The 27009-nt window shown below is 36.4% G+C and overlaps 1 protein-coding gene across 1 annotated transcript; it reads left to right on the top strand.

Moving 5' to 3' along the window:
• Nucleotides 1-23054: 23054 nt before the first annotated feature.
• LOC129248898 (tigger transposable element-derived protein 6-like) lies at nucleotides 23055-24832 on the top strand. The gene is made up of 3 exons (XM_054888509.1): nucleotides 23055-23408; nucleotides 23463-24022; nucleotides 24366-24832. Exons 1-3 carry the CDS (start codon nucleotides 23278-23280, stop codon nucleotides 24830-24832), a joined length of 1158 nt encoding a protein of 385 aa, XP_054744484.1. The 5' UTR covers nucleotides 23055-23277.
• Nucleotides 24833-27009: the final 2177 nt, after the last annotated feature.

Here is a 27009-nt window from a genome sequence, read left to right as displayed (position 1 = left end):
GCGCAAAACGGTGTATCGAATCCAGAGAGGACTATTTTGAATAAATAAATTCGAAGTTATCAGAACAAAGCTCACATCGTTTCTACAGGGTGGCTGATGAATTTCGCTACATTAAGAAACTCAAATAACTTTTTTTTTAGTGTATGGAATTCATTTATTTTTTTTCAAGTTGAAGGTCATTAAATTTTATTAAATGTAGCTTAACTATTGTAGTTTTAAAAATAATTGACTTTAAATGCCCTCCATGCTCGTTGACACAAGTGCGGCATCTTAGTAAAAAGTTGTTCATTGCTGCTTTGAGAGTTGCGACAGGAATAGCCGCAATTGTTGCCCGAATGGATTGTTTTAGTTCATCCAAATTTGTTGGCTTTGTTTTATAAACTTCTTGTTTACATAAACCCCACAAGAAAAAGTCAGGTGCAGTAAGGTCAGGCGACCTGGGGGGCCAACGAAATTCGGAGTTTCTTGAAATCAGTTTATTGGGAAATTTTCGTCGCAACTCTGTCATAACAGTCTGGGCTATGTGAGACGTTGCCCCATCTTGTTGAAACCACACAGAGTTGAAAGCAATTCTCTTTCGGCGTAGTTCTGGATAGAAAAATTCTTTCAGCATTTTCAAATAACGGTCTCCAGTAACCGTAACGGTGTGACCATTTTCTTCAAAAAAATAAGGCCCGACAAATACAGCGTGAAGAAACCGCACACCACACTGTCACACGAAGAGGATGCAATTCCGTCTCGTGGAGTATCTGTGGGTTAGAAGTACTCCATATTCGACAATTTTGTTTGTTCACATTGCCGTTTAAATCGAAATGGGCCTCATCAGACATGAAAAGGTAGTTTAACATGTTTTGGTCTTCTTCCACCATTTGCAGGATCTTCTGGCAAAATTCCAAGCGAATCGGCAAGTCTGCTGCATTCAGTTTGTTAACCATTTGAATTTTGTAGGGAAATAAGTCTAAATCTTTGTGCATTATTGTTTGCAAAGACTGTCGGCTGACACCAACTTGAGCAGATAAGCTTCTTGTTGAAACCCTTGGATTGCTTTGTATAGCTACAGCTACAGCAGCGATCGTTTCCTCTGTCCGAACTGGTGGGTTTCGATGATAAGGCCTTCTTGCGACTTTTCCTTGCTCAGCAAAATTATTCACCAGTCTCATTATGGTCCATCTGCTCGGGGGATCGCCGCCAAACATCCGCCTGTACTCTCTCTGTACCAAAACTGCGGACTCCAGTGCGTGATAGCGGCGGACTATCCAAATTCTTGTTTGCGTATCCCAGTTATCCATTTTAATAAATTTTAACCGTAGATCAGCCCTACAAAAAACTTCACAATTCTATACCGTGTATCTTTTTTGATACATACTGAATTATTATTAAAAATGAAACAAACCAATGTGTTTTTAACTAGATTTTGAGATAGTTATAAAATTAAGCTTTATTGACGCATTTTGTACAAATATTTTCCATATGTTTGTGTTTACATTAAGGTTTTTTGCATTTGCTGCAATATAAAAATGTCCATTTGTTTTTATTTTCTCCGGAAATACAACACATACAACATCTTGCTCGATTCTTTTTTTCTAAACTTTCCATTTTACCCTTTTTTGATGATCCAGCTTCGTTATCGTCTGCACTGCTGACGACGCACAGTGGTGCAAAACTGGAATTTACTATTCAAAACAGTCTACAGCACACATTTCTTGACCGATTTGCAATTTATTTTTTTTGAATTGCTCAGGATAAAATTGCTAACAACTCTGTCGTTGCGGATTTTTAAAATATTTTGCTAATATTGAAATATTTAAACAAATACATTTAAAAAACAAAACTTACAAACTTACAAAACTTACAAAATCTTTTAAAAATTAATTATTTTTATGAAACTTGGTATCCGGGGGTTTTCTGGGTCGCTGATTGCAAATATGATATCAGATTGTCAAAATTCAAAATGGCGGATCCAATATGGCGGTCAAAATTTTCTTATAGTTAATTATTGTTTATGAAACTTGGTATCCGGGGGTTTTCGGGGTCGCTGATGACGAATCTGATATCATATTTACAAAATTCAAAATGGCGGATCCAATATGGCGGACAAACTTTTTTAAATCCAATCGAATTCGCTTGAAACTTGTTACCTGAGGGTTTTTGGGGTCGTTGATTACGAATATAATGTCAGATTTTTAAAATTCAAAATGGCGGATCCAATATGGCGGTCGAAATTTCTAAAACTTAATTATTTTTTATGAAACTTGACATACGGGGGGTTTCAGGGTAGCTGATTACGAATCTGATATCATATTTGCAAAATTCAAAATGGCGGATCCAATATTTTTATGAAACTTGACATACGGGGGTTTTCAGGGTAGCTGATTACGAATCTGATATTATATTTGCAAAATTTAAAATGGCGGATCCAATATGGCGGAGAAATTTTTTAAAATTTATTCGAATTTACTTAAAACTTGTAACTCGGGGGTTTTTGGGATCGTTGATTACAAATCCGATGTTAATATTCCTAAACTTGAAATGGTAGATCTGATACGGTGAAAAGTTGCAAAACAGGGTAAAGGCGAGAAGAAAAGATCTCGAGTCAGTAAAGGTGAGAGGAAAAGTTCTCCAGCCAGTAAAGGCAAGAGGAAAAGATCTCCAGCCTGTAAAAGCAAGGGGAAAAGATCTCCAGCCAGCAAAGGCAAGAGGAAAAAATCTCCAGCCAGTAAAGACGAGAGACAAAGATCTCCAGCCAGTAAAGGCAAGGGGAAAAGATCTCCAGCCAGCAAAGGCAAGAGGAAGAAATCTCCAGCCAGTAAAGGCAAGGGGAGAAGATCTCCAGCCAGTAAAGGCAAGAGGTCTAGTAATAGTCTAATAGTCTAGTAGATTTTAAAGACAAAGTTTTACATTCTCTTTGATTCAAATTGCTGTATAAGTTCTTCTATTTCGGGATCATTTGCTGCAGAATTGCTTCTCCATTCTTTTCTTAATGAGGCTATGTAAAGGTCTGAAGAAACTAAAAGTGTATGTATTAAATCTTCATTTGTTATGGTTCGTGACATTTTACGAGTATTGAACTCCCTGAAACGTTTGAAATCCTTATTTCTGGCTTCAGCAGCCTCTTCTGAATATTTCCCTATAGGTAGTAAAAATGTCTCTATTACTTTACCACCATGTATCAACACTTTATGAATAGAAGATGGCATATAGTACCAGGGATAGAGCTTGATGAACAACTCAGCTGTTTTGTAAGTATAGTCGTTAAAAAAGTCTGTTGGTACGTTTCTACTTCCACTTAACATTTTTAAAATTATACTGAATCTATATATTAACTCTTTATCTACTTTTGTTATTTCTGATGTTAACTCAATATCCTGATGTACGCGCAGTGTTGCCATCATTAGAAGATCCAGAACCATGTGCTGGCTGATCTATTATAAGCCCCATTTTTTCTCTAAACTCTTTACAAATTTTTTGTTTAGTATTTCGAAGAAGCACTTTATGATCATCAGATCTTACACTCCACCGGCAAAAATCTAATCGATATGCTATATGCAAAATGCATTCCATCATTCTTATCCACATGTGCAATACAGAGAGGCCAAATTCAAAAAAACATTGGTTTTCTTCTTTTTTCTCGTTTTTGCTCCACAAGGTTACAACTCAAATTTTATTAAATACATAGTAATGAATCATCAAAAATGAATTGTTTGAATTATAATATCAGATTCGTAATCAGCTACCCTGAAAACCCCCGTATGTCAAGTTTCATAAAAAATAATTAAGTTTTAGAAATTTCGACCGCCATATTGGATCCGCCATTTTGAATTTTAAAAATCTGACATTATATTCGTAATCAACGACCCCAAAAACCCTCAGGTAACAAGTTTCAAGCGAAAACCGAAAACCCCCGGATACCAAGTTTCATAAACAATAATTAACTATAAGAAAATTTTGACCGCCATATTGGATCCGCCATTTTGAATTTTGACAATCTGACATCATATTTGCAATCAGCGACCCAGAAAACCCCCGGATACCAAGTTTCATAAAAATAATTAATTTTTAAAAGATTTTGCAAGTTTTGTAAGTCTGTAAGTTTTGTTTTTTAAATGTATTTGTTTAAATATTTCAATATTAGCAAAATATTTTAAAAATCCGCAACGACAGAGTTGTTAGCAATTTTATCCTGAGCAATTAAAAAAAAAATAAATTGCAAATCGGTCAAGAAATGTGTGCTGTAGACTGTTTTGAATAGTAAATTCCAGTTTTGCACCACTGTGCGACGCCAGTAAAGAAAATCGACGAAAGCATGCCATTTTGAGTACGTTGGGATTGTTTTTCAAAATAAGGCTAATGAGCAAAATTAGCTAATGAAATGGCAAATTCAAGAAGAAAACACTTGCGGTTTGTGTGCTTCCTTGTAGACTTCCAGTTTGGATCTATTTCATTATATATAATATATGAGTTTAATACTGAGATGTATATTATATTGGAAAAAACTGCCATAGTCCAACGATTGTTTTTTCGCTTGCAACTGTAACAGCTTAACATTTTGTCCACCGTATCAACTCCTGCTTTCGTCGAGTTATAAAAGGAAATTAATTCTGGCAATTTTTTTGAGTTACCTAGAACATTCGCGTCGTGGTGCATTGTGCTCATAACAATTGTGCATTTGTTTTTATGGCTCATATACGAAACAAGAGTAGTGTCCGTAGTAAATGCAAAAGTTGAATTAAATCTAGGAATGTTTTTGCACTGAAGTAACTTTGGAGGAATGGATCTCTTATTTTTGCGCATTGTTCCAACCATTGTTAGATTTCGTTTTAAAAGTTGTTGACCCAAAGTATGCGACGAGAAAAAGTTGTCCATGGTAACGTTGTGACCTTTCAATCCTTCCACTAAATCAAGTACGACCCGCTCGCCTTGGTTGCGCTCTGGAACTCCAGTAATTCCTTTTCCCAAATAAGGCTGTATTTTCCAAACATAACATGTTTCGGAATCAACGGCCAACCAAAACTTTATACCGTACTTCTCGGGTTTCGACGGAATGTACTGGCGAAACTTACAGCGGCAGTGAAAACCCAATAATTGTTCGTCTACTGTGATGCAATCATGAGGATTATAGAACGTAGGGAGTAGTTTTACCCACCGTTCCCAAAGATCGCGAATTGGTGCAAATTTATCTTCACTTCTTCTCTCTCGTCGACTAAGTACGTCATCAAAGCGTATAACTTTCAATACATATAAAAATGTTTTTTCGGTCATAATTGTGCGAAATATAGGTCGCCCATATGTAGTATCTATATATGTAAGTATTCCAAAAAGAATTTTTTTTATTTATGATATTTTAGTTTTTGAATATAATATATGTATTAACGTACTTATATACACCAGCCAATATCAAAACAGCCAGAAAAGCCAGAAGTACATCTTCATCAATTTCTAAATGTTCATCTCCATGCAATTTTTTCCCATACTTATTCAAATTTTCAATTATTATTTTCGTAATCGATGTAGGGAAAAATAATAGCATGGAATCTCGGATGTTTCCAACTCGGCTAGATGCGTTTCTTGTTACTCATAAAAGAAGTAAGTCAGTATGTAAATTGAAAAATTGTAATATAAAAAAGCACAGTTAGTAACCTGGTCTCGAACTAATGACGTTTTCCGCCCTTGAACGACCTATGGTGTATGGCTCTGAATTCCATATGGTACCATCTTTTGCAGTATATAGCGGATCAATATAAAAGTTGAGACCAATATTCTCAGAAATATCTGATAAAAAACTTTCATTTGAGTCACTTTCAAACACATAGTCCTCCGCCTCAGTTTCTGAATTGGAAAAATTTCCATTTTCAGATTTATCGTTTGAACTGTTATCCAGAACTTCACTCACCAGCTCCTCTAAATATTGCGGACGCGACATTTTTGAACCAAACTTCACTAACAATCACTTATTCACAAAAAAACGTCCGAATAATGTCAAAACAAGGATGAAACTAAAACTATTCGCACGAAAAATAATTACAAATTTCATATGTATCAAATATGATACAATGAGTAGAATTATGAAGTTTTCGTTTTTCTCGCGGCCTACTTGATTTTAAAATTTGAAACTCAGTTTAAAATGCTTATATCAACGGAACAAACAAAGTCATAAAAGTTGAGGTAAGTGTTGCCAACGTGGACGAATTTATTGGCTTCTAAAATATGAAATGTATCATTTTTGATACAAAGAACGATCTACGGTTAAAGATCAATCTGCAAATTAAAACAAAAATGGAACAGATAACTTGAAAAGAAAAAAAGTTATTCAATTTTCTTTTGGTAGTGGCTTTCATCAGCCACCCTGTATTTGAGCTCAGTTTTGTTCATTTTGGACTTCACCTTGTATGTTTAGTATAAAGCAGTGCTGTAGGGTGGCCAGGCGCTCAACCGCATTGTTTATTTGTGAGGAAGATTTTGAAATCTTCTCAGCGTTCTAAACAAAATAATTATAACAAAGCAATAACCAAGTTTTAAAAATTAAAAAAAATTGAACTCAGTTCATATGAAATTGAAAAAAAAACTATAATTTGATGTCGATTCGTCGCTTGTTTTCAGCAAAACTTTACTAAAATCCTTTTCACCGTACGAGTTTGAGTTAGAGATGTGCTGTTTGATTTAACAGCTCTTGTGACTGCGTACTTCCTTCACTTCCTCCCACTTGATTACAGCTAAATATTTTCCATTTTTCCATGAGATTTGCCATAGCGCAAAGTGATTCAAAGTAATTTAAAAATCTGATCTGGTTGCTTTAATCGCTTGATTTGATTCTCATAATATTTTTCTTTCTTTCTCGAAAGTTGTTATGAGAAGAGTTGTTAGAATATTTAACTAATTATATATACCTTGATCAAAAAGTTACCGGAGCAACCGGCAGGTGACGCTCTACGTCAACTGCTTTGAATTCTGTTTTTTGTTCGGCTGCGACAATTTTATCGCCATTGCAAGAGATTTGCAAAAGTTACGCCGTCTTGAGTAAATCTACCTCTACGCGTGTTTCCGATTTTTTACAGTTTTAAAAATTGATTTGGTTTGCCACAATGAGTTTGTGTTAGGTTAGGTTTGGCAGCTGCATTGCACATAGAGACAGCGATGCTACGAAATGGGTCCGTTGTGAGCCGCATGGGCTGGGCTACATTTCCCTTTCCACATTGAACCATCCTGAGCTTTTGACAAAGCGTAAAAGGTTGTTGATCCCTAAAGTGTATAGATTATGTATATTCAGTAAGAAGTAGGATCTTAAATATCGGTTCCTGCTTCTGGCTAGAGCCGGGCATGCGCAAAAAAGGTGTTGAATTGTTTCCAACTCCTCCCCATTCCTGCAGTTACGACAGAAAGCATGCATGTAAACGCCTAATCTCCTTGCATGATTTCCTATGAGACAATGTCCTGTGAGGGCCTCTATTAAGGCCCTAATTTGAAGTTTATGCAATTTTATTATTTTCTTGGACAGACGTAGATTTAGCCTTAGCCTTGGTGATTCGGTAGTGTAAAGGATTCACTGATAGAAAGCGCTTTACAATATAACACTGATCCTACACCGGTGTCCATTTTAGATCCATCCGTATAGATCTTAACGGGTGTGTTGGGTGATGGATTTTCTTCAAGCCATTCCAGTTTACAGGGTTTGATTGAAAAGTAATGAGCCTCCACGCGTCTGCTAAGCGATCAACCGAATCGGCTGGTGGCATTTCCCCCATCGTTGGACCTTCCACTAGAAACCGGTCCCAGTTCGCTGGCAACAGCGGTGCAGTCAACATCGCTCCGCGCCTGAAAGCTGGTTTAAAAGTGTGTTAAGATTTTGCAGTGGTGAAAATGCAGCGATCGTTGGAGCAACGTTACTCGAACAAATTTTGCGGAAAGCTAAACAAAACGAGTACCGAAACCATTGGGATACTCAAGGAGGCTTACGGGGACCAATCTCTGTCCAGTGCCCAGGTGAAACGGTGGCACAAGGCGTTGAAGGAAGGCCGGGAGGACGTCGAAGACGAACAGCGAACATTGACCTTCGTGCTAGTCTACGTGAGATCAGTGAAGAGTTAAATTTAAGTTATTACAATGTGCAGGAAATCGTGACCGCGAAACTTGAAATGCGCAAAGTGTGTGCCAAATTGGTTCCAAAGGTTTTGACTGATGAGCAAAAGCAATTGCACCTCTGCATCTCTGCATTGGCTAAGATGGAGGCTCCGGTGCTTCCCCACCCTCCCTACAGCCCAGACCTGTTCCCTCCGGACTTCTTCTTGTTCCCGCGCCTGAAAAGAAAGCTGAAGGGGAGACGTTTCGACTCCATCGAGGCGATCCAAAAAACTGTGGCAGCCGAATTGAACGCGACTCCGGCGGATGAGTTTAAAAAATGTTTCCTGCAGTAGAAGGATCGCTACCAGCGATATATTGACGCTCAAGGGTCCTATTTTGAAGAATATTAGTTGTATAAGCCAAAAGGATTAAACCCTTCTCAAAAAAAAAAAATAAAATAAGGCTCATTACTTTTCAATCAAACCCTGTAGAAGGGACTTTCATTGAGAGCAAAAAATGGGAGGGTGATACTCACAATCACTGGGTGTATCCGTATAGGAGTCTAAGATGGCTAAATGTCCATGTGTGACAGCCTTCCATTGTGAGCTCGCTCTGAGCCTTAAAGCGGAACAGGCAGAAGAGATCCAGAAGTGGCAGATGCAACATTATGTCCAAAGCCATAGATGACGGGGTTTTCATGACGACATGCTGCTAATTCCGCACTTGATCTCTGCACCTCATTAAATAAATTAGAATAGGTTTTTTTATGCAGAGCACACCACCAGATAACATTTCCATGGTTCTGACGACAGCAGTATAAAGCCAATGAGCAACCTTAGGTTTAATTTCCCAGGTCTCACCTAAAGTTCTCTTACAGGCATAAAAAGCTAACTCTTTCTAAGATGTTTGACTTCTAAGTCAATTTCCTATCTATGTTTAGTCCAAGTACTTGGTTTCTTCTGAAATCACAAGAGCTCCCCCCTTGAGCATAATTGGACATAGCTGAGGGATTATGTGTTTCCTAGTGAACAAAATGAGTTGCGTTTTGCCTGGGTTGACTCCTAGACCACACTTTTCTGCCCACCTAGAAAGTATTTCTACAGAATTTTGTATTAGATCTCTTAATGTAGATACAAATTTACCAGGGACAGCAATAACAACATCATCGGCGTAAGCTATCACCTTACAACCCATCGATTCCAGTATTAACAGAAGTTTATTTACAACTGTGTTCCATAAAAACGGTGGGACGACTCCCACTCTACTTACCAATCTCCTGAGTACTGAGTCTCCTAGATTCGCTTCAATGATTCTGTTATTTAGCATTTTGTCAATGAAGCCTACCAAGCCCGGTTCTACCCCAAGAGCAGCGGCATTCTTAATTGGTATCGAAATTTCGGGGCGGTTGTGTGCATGTAGCAGTTCTTGAAGGATTTGACTACATACATTCATATTTATCTCAAACATAGATTCTAAGACAAATTTTACTTTCTCAGCGATAGGCCTTCTGCACGATACAATTTCAATGTTTCTCTTTGTAGTATGCCAGCACAGAAGAGTTCTCCCCTCCCTTCCCACTATCTTTTTTCGTTTGTATTGAATGTTAATTTTTTTGTAAAAGTATAATTTTTTTCGCCACATTTTTATATGGAGGTAAAAAGTTATAAAACATCAATGTGATTTTCAGCAACTCAAAGCATGCACGAAAAGCTTGTGGAATTTTTCGAATATTTGTATACAATTTTAAAATTGGTTTCATGTATTATTTCCATGTTTTGGGCATCCGGAATAAAATAGTAAAAATAATAAAAAAATAATAAATAAAATAATCCCAATGAAATAAAAAAAATCGCTCTTGTTTTTATGATTTTTGTGCGACAAGAGCTTTTTCAATGAACTATGACTTTAATGCTCAATTTCATGAATAATTTATAAGTGGTTAATTAAAATACTAAATTGAAAAGAAATAAATTGCGTATTAAAATTTGCTTAGATATCGCTTTAATGCTATTGGGTTGTTTGGAAAGTAATTTTGTTTTTTTGTGGTGAACATGGAAGATTTTCTTTGTATAATGAATAAATTTTTAATTAAATTATATATAGGGTGGGCCATATAGCGTTTGCTTTTTGAACCACCTATTTTTTTGAGAATGGTAACAGAAATGACATGTCAAATGTTTTCATCATTTACTTAAATGTTTGACATTTACGAAATGGGACGCTTGAACAAAATTGGGAAATATTGAAAACCTATTTCCAAAGTGTTGAGTCTTCTTCTTCTTTTCTGATGAAGCTCATTTTCACATCGGTGGCTACGTCAATAAACAAAATTGTCGGATTTGGGGCTCAGAAAATCCACACGTTACTGTAGAGAAGCAAATGCATCACAACGAGTCACTGTTTGGTGCGGTTTTTGGTCTCGGGCCATTTCTTTTCGAAAATGAGCGAGGAGCCGCGGTTAAAGTAAATTGCGAGCGTTACCGTCACATGCTCAACGAGTTGTTTCCAAAAATTGAAGAGGATGACATGGACGACATTTGGTTTCAACAGGACGGTGCAACTTGTCACACTGCCAAAGTTACACTCGAACTTTTGGCTACCGTTTTTGAAAACCGAATAATCAGCCGAAATTCCGATATCAATTGGCCGCCTCGGAGCTGTGATTTAAGCCCGTTGGACTATTTTTTGTGGGGAGCCGTTAAGGACGAATGCTATGCGAACCATCCAGAAATGATTGTTGCTTTAAAACACGAAATCGAAGTTGCCATTCATGAAATTGGAGCCCAAACAATCGAAAATGTGCTTAAAAATTGGGTTGATCGAATGGCCTACTGTAAAGCCAGTCGTGGCAGTCATTTGAACGATATTATTTTTTATTCATAATGTTCAATGTTCAAAATAAAAAAAAAAGTTTTAAAAAATATTGATTAGTTTTTTTTTATAGCTGATTCAAAAAGCAAATTTTACATGGCCCACCCTGTATTAGCCATTCTGATCCAACACCTTTTGCCATCTTTCTGGTAGTAGTAGTCTAGTCCAGGAGATTTTTGAGGTGTTCATTTGAGGTTAATGTTTTACCGTTCAAAAAATGTTGCAGTGACCGGAACAAATAATAATCCGAAGGGGCCAGGTCTGGAGAATATGGTGAGTGTGGAGGTACATCCCATCTAAGCTGTAAAAACTTTTGGCGAGTGACCAAACTCGTATGAGGTCTCGCATTATCTTGGTGGAACACTACACCTTTTCTGTTGATTAATTCTGTCCTTTTCTGTTGAAGTGCATCATTCAGTTTGTCCAGCTGACGACAGTAGACTTCCGAATTAATTGTTGTATTATCCGGTAAAAGCTCAAAAAAAGTGACTCTTTTAAAATCACAGCATCACTTTTTTTTGATGGATATGGGCTTTTGAAATGCTTTGAGCCGGTTCATCGTTTCAGCTCCATGATCTCTTGCGTTTGACATTCTTATATACAACTTATTTTTCATACCCAGTAATGACGCGCTTCAAAAATTGATACTTTTCTTGACGTTTGAGAAGTGAAGCAAAGACGTCAACGCTACGGCACAAATTTCTCTCCGTGAGGACATAGGGAACCCATATATCGAGCTTCGAGGCTAAACCCAGTCTTTTCAGGTGGTCATAAACAGTTGATTTTTTATAAATTTAACTTCTCACCGATTTCAGGTGTTGTTGTTCGCCGGTTTGCATCAAGTAATGCTTTGATCGCTTCTTTATCAGCTTCAACCGGCCTTCCAGAACGTGGTGCATCTTCGACATCAAAATTGCTGGATCGAAATTTTGCAAACCAGTTCTGGAACTTGTGTATTCTCAATACATCTTCTACATATACATCGGCTAATTTCTTTCTGGCTTGAATAGCATTTTTAACTTTTCTATGGTAAAAAAGTAAAATATGACGAAAATGCTGCCTATTGCTCTCCATATTCAAAAGGGCACCGACCAAAAACTACTGCGTAAAATTAATTGAACTTATTCACACGCAAGCCTTGCTATATCATCTGTCAAAATATTATATATAATGACTCGCATTGACTTAAGTGTGAAAAAATACAATTAAATCCTTTGTCGGGCAAAAAACGAAATTACTTTCCGAACAACCCATTAGTAGGGTGTAGAGCAACCTCAAATAGACTTAGAGCATATAAAATTTATCTGCTATTCGCAGTCGGTGTAAAAGTGTAGGCCTCTCCACTTGTAGAACATATTAAGACGCACACCACAACTAGGAGCAGAAGCTGTGTGCAGTACCACGAAAGGAGGTACGTGTCAATTTCCTATGTATACGTGCATGTGTATGAGAATCTTTCCATATAATTACCCACAAATTTAGCTTAGCACACGGCCATTGTGGAATTAACTTTGTACGAGTTAATGCGGCAACAAAACGAAGATAAAAAGAGATTTTTATTTCTTTACCGTACTTTCATCGACACACACATCGATATAAGAGCAGATATTGAAACGAAGTCATTATATTTTGCTACTTTGGTACAGTACCCAAATATGCTGATTAAGTGCGTACAATGCTTACAACACCACCAATCTGCGCCTCTAATACCCTCCTACTTTGTATTCTTTAACGACCGACGATTGTTTGCGCCTGAATGCCAACGCTTCCACGTCAATTTTATTGTCTTCACACTTCGCTGAGAATGGTAGTAAAGAAGTTTGTTGCTTATTTGGCATAAAATGAAATAAACGGAGAAATTAATAAGAATCTGTAAAATTTTCATGGAAATGGTGAATTCCGGCCGCCGGGTCCAGGTGTGGTGTGCTGTTGAGGGATGCGCATATGTATGTAGATGTAATTGTGCACAACAAGTCAGGCATGAAGAGGTTTCTGAAAAAAAATGTTGCAGGCTTTTCTTTTGCAGCCGCTCCAACATCGCTGCTGCGTTTTCTTTGCCCTCTCCTTTTTTGTAATGTTTTTATTATCATTTGTAGGAAAACGCACCTGCTGTGCCAAGCTATGCACACAATTTTCCTTTTTTCCGCAATCAGTTAAAGTTAGGAATACGGCACCGGAAAAAGGTATTTCACCGAAAAAAAGTGAAGAGTAGCGAAGTGAAGAAAGAAATCAGCAAAGGCAAATGTAGCAGAATAAAGGAATTCGTGCAATAATTTCATATACAAACTCGTCTGTACCTACATGGAATTGCATATGGCGGCCTACTTCGACGAGTTATAATTAAGTGGCAACACCAGCTTGCTCAATAACCGGCTAATATGGCCCAAACAAAGTACAATCGGCAAAAGGGGCATTCAGTAGTGAAAGAGTGTGAAAGGAGTGGAACGTGTGGCGTGGCGTGGAGTGACTCCAAAAAGATAATTTGACAGGCGTGTAATGGGAATCTATTCAGCTTCTCTGTTATTCTCTTTGTTTTGCTTTTTATTAGTTTATTTGTCATTTGCAGCTGTGTGCTTGGTCAAAGGCTGTACACAATTTGCCGTTATAGTAAAAGTGGTGTCAAAATCAAGCAAATAAGCGATGTTGCTGACAAGTTGAATGTCAGTGAATGATTAAGTGTATGAATTTTAAATTCTGCAGACCTTCCCGAAAGCGGAAAAGGAAAATTAAAGTGACAATCGGTGAAAAAACTGTGAAGCCTTAATATTTTACCACCTTTGACAATTCTTCTCTTGTGTTCTTGAATGTTCATTTTTTTTTTATAAAAATATTGCTCACTGTAGGAGAGGAAAGTTTTTGGGGTTGAGAGAGATGTAGGTCAATTTGGAAAAGTACGAGGACCGTGCTTTACGTGTGATTCGAACCCAGAATCTATGGGATGGCAGGCTAGTGCATTTACGCTAGACTCCTGAGACCGCTATGTTATGACATACTTTCATAAAAAAAATAAAAATTAAAAAATTAAATAAATAAAAATAACGAAAATTGTTAAACATTTTTGGGTAATATAAATTTTTCCCGAGCTATTCTAATTGTAAAGGGTGATTTATTTAGACGTATCGGATTTTAAATTGAAATAAAACAACGAAAATTCAAACTAAATGGGCAATCTATTTATTTTTCTTTAGAATCATTCATGAAATTTATTTTTTAAAGATAATCCCTTTCAAATGTTGGACGCAACTGCGCCGTAATTTGGCCAACACCAACTTTGAATGACTTGCTTCAGTGTCTCGTGAATAACTGTACTAATGGTTCCAGTGTCTCAATCGCAGTTGGTTTATCCACAAAACATTTAGAGTTTACATACTCCCATACGGCAATGCAGTAAATCCATTGTTTCACGGGCTGTCTGACTGTATGGCAAGTAGCGCCGTCTTGGTGGAAGCAAAGGTTGTGGAGATCACGGACTTAAATATTTGGCATCAAAAAGTCATTTATCAAGCGCGACAGCGTTCGCCATTCATTGTTATATTATTAGCAAATCAGAGTAGTTATTTAGTAAAATCAGAGTAGTAATTATCGGCTCGAAAAACATTACTACTCTGTGAAAATATAGTTCATATACTACATAAAAATTACTGAGATCACTTTCATAGGGTGCGATTATGTTAGAGCAGTGATAAGAGTGAATATCTCAGTTTACGGTTTACGGTTACGATCCCCTTTCGAGAAGAAAAAGTAAGGATCCTAGTTTGGTAATGTGAAAAGTAATGAGGCTTATTTTTTTAAGCAGTTTTTGGCTTATACAACTAATATTCTTCAAAATAGCACCCTTGAACGTCAATACACCGCTGGTAGCGGTTCTTCCACTGCAGGAAACATTTTCTAAACTCATCCCCCGGAATCGTGTTCAATTCGGCTGCCACAGTTTTTTGGATTGGCTCGGTTGAGCCGAAACGCCTTCCCGAAGGAGCACTTCTTAGTAAAATGCCGCGTTTACAGTGCTTCCTAGAGGTACAAACTCCTTGTGGACGATGCCTCGAGAGTCGGAAAAGATGATCAGCATGGTTTTGACCTTGGATTTCGACATGCGCGCCTTCTTGGGTCGTCGCCCTCCCGGCCTTCCTTGAACGACTTGTGCCACCGTTTTACCTGGGCACTGGACAGAGAATTGATCGAGTAACGTTGCTCCATTGATCGCTGCATTTTCGCCACTGAAAAATCCTAACACACTTTCAAAACAGCTTTCAGGAAGGGGAAGGTCCAACGATCATTTTCCCCCACCAGCCGATTCGGTTGATCGCTTGGCAGACGCTCCGCGCGGGAAGGCTCATTACTTTTCAATCAAACCCTGTATACATACATAGGTTCAGAGCCTTTCTGCGGCTTAGGCAAGGAGTCACTGTTCACGCCGAAAAAATAAGAGGAAAATGGTCCTAGGGAAATATAATGAGACAATGCAACAGGTTTGAATCACTCCAGAGCATTTTTGTACTCTTAGAATCGAGAACGCTTTATGGATTGCATCAGCTTGCTTCAAAACATCTTGAGAGTTGTAACGGGAGTTTTTATTAAATCTGAAAAAGACTGGGACATCTTCCCTCTTTTCCGGAATAGAGAGCGAAGCGGCAAAGTGCATTTTAGAGCATTGGATTGCATGCCCATTTAATAACGGGCCGCAATCCCATACTAAAGTACCATTCGGTAGTAGCATAAAAAGTATTACCTAATTCCTGGAAGGAGATACAACAGATCTTAATGGGATGATTCGCAGTTCCATTCGGAAGTAGGATACAAAATATTACCTAATTCCTGGAAGAAGACACAACATATCTTAACAGATAGATTCGCATTTGGCGGCTGGTTTTCTTTAATTCTCCGAAACTGTTTAAAGAAGAGTCACACGATGGAAAAGTCCTTTGTGGGAGATGTGAGGAGAGTCGTTTGATCAAAGAAATACTTAGTTTTGGTTATTCACAAGATAGAAATATGTCAATAAATAGATGCAACCAATAATGAAAACACAGTACAATAATAATAAATTGTCTTCATTTTTTTTTTTCAAAATATTCTTTTTGGAAGCCAATACAATGCCTTCAAAACGAGTTGCTTAAAGCTTTTAACAGTTTCTTCAGCCGTTCAAGCTCGCTTTTTATTTTTGATGTTCGGGAACAAAAAGAAATCATTAGGTGCTAAATCAGCACTTTAAGTCGGGTAGTCCATTTAGTCCATATTTTAAGTGCTCAAAAACATTCTTGTGTGAGTCGATACGTGAGAGCTCGCCTTGTATTGGTGAAGAATGATTCTTCTTCTGCGGTTGGTTTCCCTTAATTTTTGGAAAACTTCTGACAAAAGAATGGTTGCGTAGCACTCAGAATTGATTGTTTTAAGTTTCTCTAGTGGCACAGGTGCAGGATGATCAGATTTTCCGAAAAAATAGACTATCATTTGCTTTGAGTTGAATCTTCCGCGTCAACTTTTGTTGGATTAAGCTGCAAATGGAACACCCCTATTGTTGATTAATATTTTACTTTCGGCTCATATGCACAGATCCAAGATTCGTCTCTTGTTACGATGTCACAGACGTGCTTTAAACTACCGTGACTGAATTTATTCAAAGTTTTTTACACCAAGAACTCGTGTCGACGTTTTTGATTAACTGTCAAATTATGCGCCAACCAAGCATAACAATTTTTCTTGAAGATCAAATGTTCATTCAATAGTGAATGTATGCTGGTCCCACTAATAGTCTCAAGGATGCCTATAGCTTGGGATATCTCAAATGATGATCTTGTGTTATCAACTGACGCACAACATTGACTGTCTCTGGCAGAAAAATCATTTTTAGATAGCCTTCATGAAATTCATACTGCAAAGATTGACGGCCACGTTCCAACTCGTGGTACCACCGTTTCACTGTGGCTAAGTGTATTGCACCAACGCCAAGAGTCAAAGTAAGTTGATCATTGCATGCCTGTTTCGAAAATCCATGTCGAAAATCGTAATACCATAAATAATCGCACGAAAATTTTCACGAGTTAGTTCCATCATCTGGACGAGTTGAATTTTTGAACTCATTGAAAAAAGAGTAAATAGAGCTCGTAAGTGGAAATGTTTTGAACAAGTTTATGCTAAAAAATACCAAAATTTTCGATAAAGATATCGGTTTACAGCTCATCGCACGTAGTGTTGGAAAGGCGCAAAATATAAAAGGTAATCGTCGTACTATAGTTCTTCTTGGAAGTTGGAAGATTATCTAAATTCTGGAAGGAGGCACAACTGATTTTAAGGATGCAGTGCTCTATCCTCAATATATTAATATAAAACAAGACTAAGCCACAATAAGGCGTGACGGGGTGTATAGAATATAATGGACTATTAAATGTTTCAAACTTCCCAAAGTTTTTTGTTATCATAAGATGCTCAGAAGTTCCTCTAAGAAACTTTTTTATGATACGCGCATAAACTCCCTTGAAGATTTGCCATTGCTGGCGGGAAGGTCACTGCTATTATAAAACCCATTTCTAACATTTGATCTTTCATATCCGGCGTGGGGTCAAACACGGCTTCCCTCAAGCCCACTCGGCTACTTACATCGTTTCTATGCTTTATTTTTATATTTTACTTTTAAAATGCTCGTCTGCATAAATGTGAACCAGGCTAAGCATCGTGATGTACCCTATCACAGCTATCACTTTTGGTATTTTATATATTTTATTTTTCAATTTAACTTTTTAAAGTGCATTTTGAAGTTCACTCCTCCAACATTTGCAACTTTCTTCTTAGAAAAGCTTTGAGCATTGTTTGCTTGTACTAAGTAGAAGTGGAATACAATTTTAATTTTTTCAATTTTAACTTGTCCAAAAGTTTGTACGGTATTTGTAAATTTGAAGAGTGTTGGGTGGACGTCTCCAGACAGAGCGGCAATTGTTTAGAGAACGCGTGAATGTCCATTAGATATTGCAAAGGAAGAGAGGAAGAATATTTAGGAATAAAACGAGTAAATTTGCTGGGTGCTGAAAAATAAATGAAAGGAAATGAGGAAAATGGAGAAAAATGAAAATAATGCCAATAAACAAAACCACTAATAACAAATATTGTCAAAATTCGCAAAAAAAAAGAAATTATAAAGAAAGAAAAAAATAAAATAAAAGTGCAAAAATGAAAAAAATAAAACAATAAATTTGCAACGTGTTCTTAAAATGAAGAGCATCAATTTGGTGTATGCAGCAGAGCTCAGGAACTCTGAAAGTTATTAAAATCTCTGCTACGCGAATAACAAAAATAAAAAATAAAAAATTCTAAAACACAAAGAGTTGCGAAAACTACAAATATGAATGTGTTTATGTATGCGCGAATATTTATATATTTCCAAACTGTGTGTGGCACGAAGGAAGAAGCCTTGAAAGAAAAGAAGCTCAGGTGCATCAAGCGTTGGGAACTTTCAAAATGCAATTTTCTGAAGTGGAAAAGCAAAGCGGATTGAATGGGTGGATGCTGCCTGCATTGGCAGGGAATTAGGGGCATACAAAGCAACAATTGCGAATCCCATTGAAGCGCTGCTGGTGTTGGGCATGTACATAAAACAAATTGAGATGGAGGTAGATAGCGAAATAGTGTGATATAAATGCCCATACAATACACATACATACATACATAGTATATTTATGTATGTATTTGTATGCGCATGTAAGTAGGGCTTAGTGGGCATACCGAACCTATGCAAAATAATGAGATTTCCTGCAATGAAGTGTAGTAATGGTGAAGCACAGCATAGCAGAGCATAAATAATAAAAGCAAAAACAAAATAAAAAAACACCAACAAAAATTAGCACGCAATAATGGAAAATGACAATGGAGTTACTGTGAGTAAAATATCCGAACGCGATTGTAAACGAAAACAATAGCGCACCTTAAGTGCGTCTAAATATTCACATTAGGGTTATCGATTATTTGAGTGAGTTTTTGCAAACAGAATGGCTTGCATTAGGTACAAGGTGGCGCAAAATTAATCATCCAATTATGATTTTGATTAATTTTTTTACTAAGAAAAAAAGAAAAATGATTTTAAGTGATGGACATTTTTGGGACCCTTAAGCGCTCCATAGCCTGCCTGTTTGTTCAATTCAGAAGTGTCAAATATCATTAAAAATTTGCAAAAGTTATAAATCTTCCGTTAGGGTGATTAATTTTGCGCCACACTATATTTGTAATTTCTAATTTGTAATTTTGTAAATTGTGGTAATTTTGCTTTTGAAGAAGTGCAGAGTTATAATTCGGAACAGCAACACGTGAAATTGTTAATTTTTTAATGAATGCTGGAATAAATTTTTGAACGAATATCTCAAAAATTGTTTGTAAGAGTTTCAAGTCGATCGGAGCTAATTCAACGAAGTTGTGAGTATTTGAGTGCCCGTTGCTCCAGGCTAGATTTTTATAAATGATCATAATTCGAAATTTCGATTACATAACTCAACAGGTATTTGGGAATTTTGTTTTGTTTTTTTTTGTATTTTGTTTTTGTTTTTTTTTTTTTTTTGTAGTTTTGTTTTTATAATTATTCATTTTACGATAAGAAATGAGCCAATTTTTTTTAGCGAAGATCACCGTTAGATTTCTAAGTGTTACGAAAAGTTCAAAAATCGAAAAGAAATCCATTTAGAGATACCTCGAGAAACATTTTCTTTAAAGATTGTTTTTTTATTTTTATTAAATGTGCATTGCATCTATTGGCAATTAACAATAAATAGACTAACGAACAATTTTTTTTTGGTGTTTGTATAAAACAATTAAATGTTGAGGCTTTGCACAAGACTGGCAAGGGAGTTGATTACAGTGTGAGATGGTGCGCCTTATTGTGTTTCAACCTTTCAAGGGCTGAGGTTTCGCTGTTGGTATGATGAGATAGCTTATTATAGTAAACTTCTTGCTATACGGTTTTATAACCCATTCAATTTTTGTACTTATATATTAGTGCAAGTTTAAAGTCGCTCAAAAAACGCGGTGATTTTAAACAATTCTCTCTGTGCATACGGTGTAGATGATTTTCTTCCATAAAAAAGGCTTCCGAAAAATATTTGTAAAGCCAATATTGTATTTTAATTTTTTAAATAAAAAGTTTAAAAAATTCATTAAAAAATTATATGGTAACTCTATTAGAAATATTTTGGTACTAAAACCGTCTAAAATTCTTCTTATTGTATAGCTATGTATGTTGAAATATTTAATTTAATTTTTAATAATTGGAAATAGGTGGCAACCCTTTACGAGAAATCTCATGGCGCGTACACCCTTTTTTGGGTGTTTAGCCGAGCTCCTCCTCCTATTTGTGGCGTGCGTCTTGATGTTGTTCCACAAATGGAAGGGCCTACAGTTTCAAGCCGACTTCGAACGGCAGATATTTTATGAGGAGCTTTTTCATGGCAGAAATACACTCGGAGGTTTCCCATGCCGAGGGGCGACCGCTAATAGAAAAATGTTTTTCTTAATTTTGGTGTTTCACCGAGATTCAAACCAACGTTCTCTCTGTGAATTCCGAATGGTAATCACGCACCAAACCAATTCGGCTACGGCGGCCGCCAACATGAATAAAACAAAATAAAACATTTTCTAATGCATATAATTTATAATGAAAAAAATTGTTATATTTTAACTCTTATATTAAAACTCTATTCAAAAATTTTGCTAATAGTGGTATTTTATTATTAAAACAACAAAATAAAAATCTGGCCAGCAGCAAAATATCTTGGAATAACTATTGACGAAAAACTAACATGGAAACAGCATATCATTAACAAAAGAAATCAAATTAAGAATAAGTACCGGCAATTAAATTGGCTAATCGGACGAGCATCAAAACTATCACTCTATAATAAGGTGACTATATACAAAACACATATTACTCCTATCTGGAAATATGGAATAGAAATATGGGGAACGGCTAAAAACACAAATCTTCAGCTCATACAGCGAACACAATCCAAAATATTACGAAATATAACAAATGCTGGTTGGTTTATTTCCAATGAAGCCATACATCGTGACTTAAGCGTAGGCACTATCCAAGAAACAATTAGAAAATGTAGCACTAAGCATATGCAGCGACTGTCAGTCCACCAAAACGAACAAATGCGTAAAATAGTACCGGCAGAAAATATCAAACGAAGATTAAAGCAACTCACACCGACTGATCTAACTATAAGATTTACAGTGTAATCACAAAAAACAATAATAATATTATTATAACAGATTCTTCTTACATTGGTAAAAAACATAATACAACAAACTAATTGTACAAATTACATATTGTTAATATACAGGGTGGCTGATGAAAGCCGCTACCAAAAAAAAATTGAATAACTTTTTTTCTTTTTAAGTTATCTGTTTCATTTTTGTTTTAATTTGCACATTGATCTTTAAAATTTATTAAAATGGATAACTGGGACACGCAAACAAGAATTTGGATAGTCCGCCGCTATCACGCACTGGAGTCCGTAGTTTTGGTACAGAGAGAGTACAGGCGGATGTTTGGCGGCAATCCCTCGAGCAGATGGACCATAATGAGACTGGTGAATAATTTTGCTGAGCAAGGAACAGTCGCAAGAAGGCCTTATCATCGAAACCCACCAGTTCGGACAGAGGAAACGATCGCTGCTGTAGCTGCAGCTATACAAAGCAATCCAGGGTTTCAACAAGAAGCTTATCTGCTCAACTTGGTGTCCGCCGACAGTCTTTGCAAACAATAATGGGCAAAGATTTAGACTTATTTCCCTACAAAATTCAAATGGTTAACAAACTGAATGCAGCAGACTTGCCGATTCGCTTGGAATTTTGCCAGAAGATCCTGCAAATGGTGGAAGAAGACCAAAACATGTTAAACTGCCTTTTCATGTTTGATGAGGCCCATTTCGATTTAAACGGCAATGTGAACAAACAAAATTGTCGAATATGGAGTACTTCTAACCCACAGATACTTCACGAGACGGAATTGCATCCTCTTCGCGTGACAGTGTGGTGTGCGGTTTCTTCACGCTGTATTGTCGGGCCTTATTTTTCTGAAGAAAATGGTCACACCGTTACGGTTACTGGAGACCATTATTTGAAAATGCTTAAAGAATTTTTCTATCCAGAACTACGCCGAAAGAGAATTCCTTTCAACTCTGTGTGGTTTCAACAAGATGGGGCAACGTCTCACATAGCCCAGACTGTTATGACAGAGTTGCGACGAAAATTTCCCAATAAACTGATTTCAAGAAACTCCGAATTTCGTTGGCCCCCCAGGTCGCCTAACCTTACTGCACCTGACTTTTTCTTGTGGGGTTTATGTAAACAAGAAGTTTATAAAACAAAGCCAACAAATTTGGATGAACTAAAACAATCCATTCGGGCAACAATTGCGGCTATTCCTGTCGCAACTCTCAAAGCAGCAATGAACAACTTTTTACTAAGATGCCGCACTTGTGTCAACGAGAATGGGGGGCATTTAAATTCAATTATTTTTAAAACTAGTTAAGCTACATTTAATAAAATTTAATGACCTTCAACTTGAAAAAATAAATAAATGAATTCCATACACTAAAAAGAAAGTTATTTGAGTTTCTTAATGTAGCAAAATTCATCAGCCACCCTGTATAACAGACTGTAATAAATAAAGGAGAGATATTTAAAAAAAAATAAAAAATTATTAATAATTTTGAAAATATGGAATATTTGGCAATCTTATACGAAAAAAAATATTAAAATGACTAAACCTGTATAAAATTTCTCTTATTGTAAATATTATTTGTATTATATTGTATATTTATCTGTATTGTGGTATTGCGTTTTTAATAATTTGAAACATGTGACAACCCTATTACTACTAAAATATTAAAAATATTTTGAGACTAAAGCTGCTAAAATTGCTCTTATTGCATAGATATGTATGTTAAGATGCTTTATGTAATTTTTGTCAAATGATAATAGCTGGTAACCCTTTACGAACAATCTCAAGAATAACACTTAACTAGAAAGTATTACAGTGAAATTCCCCAATACGGACAGTCCTTATAACCGGACAGCTCCAATAACCGGACAAATTTTGGGCACACAGGTTTTTCATTCATTTTTTCATACAAATATTATCCTAATAAACGGACACTCTAATAACCGGACGCGGACAAAGTATTTCAAACCATTTTCATAAAAAAATTTCTCATAAACGGACAAAATTCAAAAATATCACAAGCAAGCTTTGTTGTTCATTATAAAAATGAAATAGGTGATTCCCCTTTTAACATGTATGCACACATTCAAGCCCTGTGTTTTAAATTAAGAGTAGTTTTCCATTCAGTTTGTTAAGTCAGTTGTATGCGAATGGTTGCGTTCAAAGTTCGTAATAATATGGCGCCGAAAAGGAAGGTACTTTTTATTAAAGAAAAAATGGAAATTATTAATGTATTCGAAAAAGATAAATTATCAGTACGTGGAATTGCAAAAAGGTATAGTGAGCCCAAAAATTTAATTGTAGGTACACGTTTCTTTTGCTTTGAAAGGTTCAATATTGGCAAAACACAAGCTGCTGAAATTAATAAAAATAAAGAAAAAATTCGTTCTAAATGGGAGTCTGGAGTTAATGTTCATCAAAGGCGAAGCTTTCTTAAAGAAGGCGGCTCTGAAATAGACAAGATGTGTTTTAATTGGTTCGCTAAGGCTAGAAGTCAAAACATTCCGATTTCTGGTCCCATTTTGAAAGCAAAGGCAATGGAAATTGCAGGCAAACTGGGTGTACCTAATTTTAATGCTTCAGATGGATGGTTAAACAAACGGCGAATAAGGAATAATGTTGCTTTCAAATGCGTATCTGGTGAAGCTGCAGATGTAAACCAGGATGGTGTCGAACAGTTTAGGACAAAACTGCCATCTCTGTTGACCGGTTACAAGCTTCAAGACATTTACAACGCAGACGAAAGTGGGCTTTTTTTTCGTGCCTTACCTGACAAAATCCTCGCTCTTAAATCCGAAAAATGCGTGGGCGGTACACTATCAAAGGAAAGACTCACAATTTTGTTCTGTGCTAACATGGCTGGAGATAAGGAGCTGCTTTTGGTTATAGGTAAAGCAGCCCGTTCTCGATCTTTTAAGCATGTTCCAATCGCAAATCTGCCAGTGGATTGGAAGTCTAATAAAAAAGCATGGATGACTCGAGAAGTAATGAGTGAATGGCTGCAGCAGTCGAAGAATGAAAGCCCAGAATCGAAAAATTATCTTGTTTTTAGATAACGCGGCTTCTCACCCAAAGAAATTAAACTTAACCAATATAAAAATTATTTTCTTGCCGCCAAATAAAACGGCAGTTAGCCAACCCCTTGATCAAGGTATAATCTAAAATTTTAAAACTTTGTATAGAAGCTTAGTTTTAAAACACTTGCTATCTAAAATTGACAATACAAGTTCAGCCTCAGAGCTTTCAAAATCGATTGATGTACTAGAAGCTGTGTATTTCATCAAAGCATCTTGGGATAAAGTGGAAGCCACAACCGTCCGAAATTGCTTCCGTAAAGCAGGATTTTTGGAAACTTATGAGGATCTTCCAGATTTTGATTCTGAAGATGATATTCCACTGGCAATCTATACTAGGCTTCAGGAAGGACTAGACTTGGCAAATGATTTGGAAGGTTTTCTCCAAATGGATCAAAATGTTTTCACTGAGGACAACAATATAGAAATTCAATTTGACCAACAAGATGATACTATGGACATAAGTGATTCAGAAGATGAATTTTCAGAAGAAATATGTGAGCCTATAACATCATATGATGAGGCTTTAAAACTTGTTGCGGGCTTGAAACGATTTGCAAAAAATGACTATGAGCACTATCAAGCATTACCGAATTTTTTCAATCAAACTAGTATTGAAATGTAAAGACTTGTACAATGTACTTAATCGATATATGTACATATATGTATTTATATGTAATACTAAAGTATGCAAATATTGTTTACTTCCAAAAATTTCTTAAATAAACTATGTACAATACAATTTATATGTGTGGTATATATTTTGTGACTTCATCCCTTATAAGCGGACATCTCCCATAGCCGGACAAAAACACTGCGACGGTGAGTGTGCGGTTATAAGGAATTTCACTGCATATGTTATCAAATACGACTTATTTTTTTATTAAAATCTGTTTATTATAAATAAGTTGGCAACTCTATTTAAATAAATCTCCGTAAGCTGTCTAAAAAATATCTACTATATTTATAAATACGTATGTATATCTGTTAGGTTAGGGTAAACTGGCCATCACGTAGACCTATTGGTCTTTAGTGGTAGCAGATGCAACTTGACCTTTACGTTTATTTGTAGTAGACTACTTGTATAAAGCCTGCCTCCTTTGCGAATCTAAGCAAGTCTTGAAATTCGAACCTAGAGAGGCATTCTAACTTCTCATATTGTAGAGCGCCCAGGCATTCCATTCACCTTCTAGCTAATGCAGAGCATGAACATGGAAGGCGTTCTAGAGTTTCCCTCTCTTCCAGTTCATTGCTAAAGCTACAGTTATCTTATTCCTATCTTGTATGCATGTGCCGCTATCAAATTGTGACCTGTCAGTATACATACGATAGCCATGGCAAAAACGAATCTGGTGTATCTCTATATCTGTACTGTATCTTAATTAAAATAATTTTAAAACTTTAAAATATACGGCAACCTTATACAAATGATAGTTATGGTAACACTTGTATTTTCAAATAATTTCTAGAGCGTGCAAATCCGTTGGCTATCTCTTGGGCAACAAAAAAGTCTCTCACTTCATTGTCTAGATATTCATTTTGTTCAAGTCCTTGTTTCAGTAAGATCGTGTTCGGAGATGTGACAATGAGTTTATTTATAATTGAATACAGTCTCACTCTAGTTCAAAGGTAACAAAATTTTGCCTTGAAAGCAAGGTACGCGGCGAAGTTAGGCAGATATGTTTAGTGATTGTTTCATTGCTTGAATACTGACTATTACTTTACAGTTTGAACGAGACTGTTTGGCTCTTTGGTGAATATGGCTTTATGGTGCCCTACAAGAACAGTGAGACTAATTTTACCGATCAATTGATGACCATTTCTGATGGAAATATTCGGCATGCATAGAGCAAAGTCTGTGTTACATTCTTAATGCCAATGTGAAAAAAAATTTGTTTGCTTGATGCGTTTTTATGTGTGTGATGAATGGATTTTGTCAACAAATTAATCTATACTACCTATACTGCTCACTCGAATGCTTATTTGTAGTCAACGATGAAATAAATATTTCTCGCATATGACTAATAAAAATTGATTTCTTTTTTAGTCACATTTGGAAAATCATCCTTGATTTAAATATCTATCATATATAAATAAAAATGGAGCAATTTTAATTTTTCGCTTTATTTTTTTAACATTTCATTTAAAAATAATCGCATACTAGGGGAGCTACTTCATCTTTTGTGCTATCTCGAATTTTGCCTGCTTGGATGGGCACTGAGTGCTTCCCGCTCTCGGATGGCCATCTTGCATTTACGCATTAAATTATTTTGATCCGTTAATTCCGACTTTTCAGTGATTTGAAAAATTTAGTTTTTAATACTTCTGCTTGTAAAGGAACATTCATTCATATTTATATACAAGTATAATTGGCGCTTGTACCCTTTTCGGCTGTTTGGCCAAGCTCCTCCTCCTATTTCAGGCGTGCGTCTTGATGTTCCACAAATGAAGGGACCTACAGTTTTAAGCCCACTCCGATCGGCAGATACATTGCACAATCCTAGGGTTAAAAAATACCTGACGGCACACGTCATGGAGTAGATATAAATGCTCCAGCTCTGCAAGTAGTCAATGTGTTCAAACTTTTCTATAGCGTAGTAGTCATCCTTACTTTACGTTTCTAAATGCCGCCGGTTAACACGAGGCAGAAAAGACTGGCGCGCTTAGTAGAAATCGACCAACATCTTTTAGGCAGTTGCTGCGCCAACGCAGATGAAGTTTTCTATTCCATTTTACTTACAGATTTAATTCCATTAGATTTGGTATGCTGATTTTACTTCGTTGGCGACATAAATGGAGACT

The sequence above is a fragment of the Anastrepha obliqua genome, chromosome 5 (assembly GCF_027943255.1).
Source record: "Anastrepha obliqua isolate idAnaObli1 chromosome 5, idAnaObli1_1.0, whole genome shotgun sequence".
NCBI lineage: Eukaryota > Metazoa > Arthropoda > Insecta > Diptera > Tephritidae > Anastrepha > Anastrepha obliqua.
Note: the sequence above shows the minus strand (reverse complement) of the source record. Positions and strands in the feature narration are given on the sequence as shown.

Excerpts from the sequence above, each read along its gene's own strand:
- LOC129248898 (XM_054888509.1), top strand. The coding sequence starts at position 23,278 with ATGCGAATGGTTGCGTTCAAAGTTCGTAATAATATGGCGCCGAAAAGG. Across the intron at positions 23,409-23,462 it reads GTACGTGGAATTGCAAAAAG|GTTCAATATTGGCAAAACAC; the intron begins GTATAGTGAGCC and ends TTGCTTTGAAAG. Across the intron at positions 24,023-24,365 it reads GGAGCTGCTTTTGGTTATAG|CCTCAGAGCTTTCAAAATCG; the intron begins GTAAAGCAGCCC and ends ATACAAGTTCAG.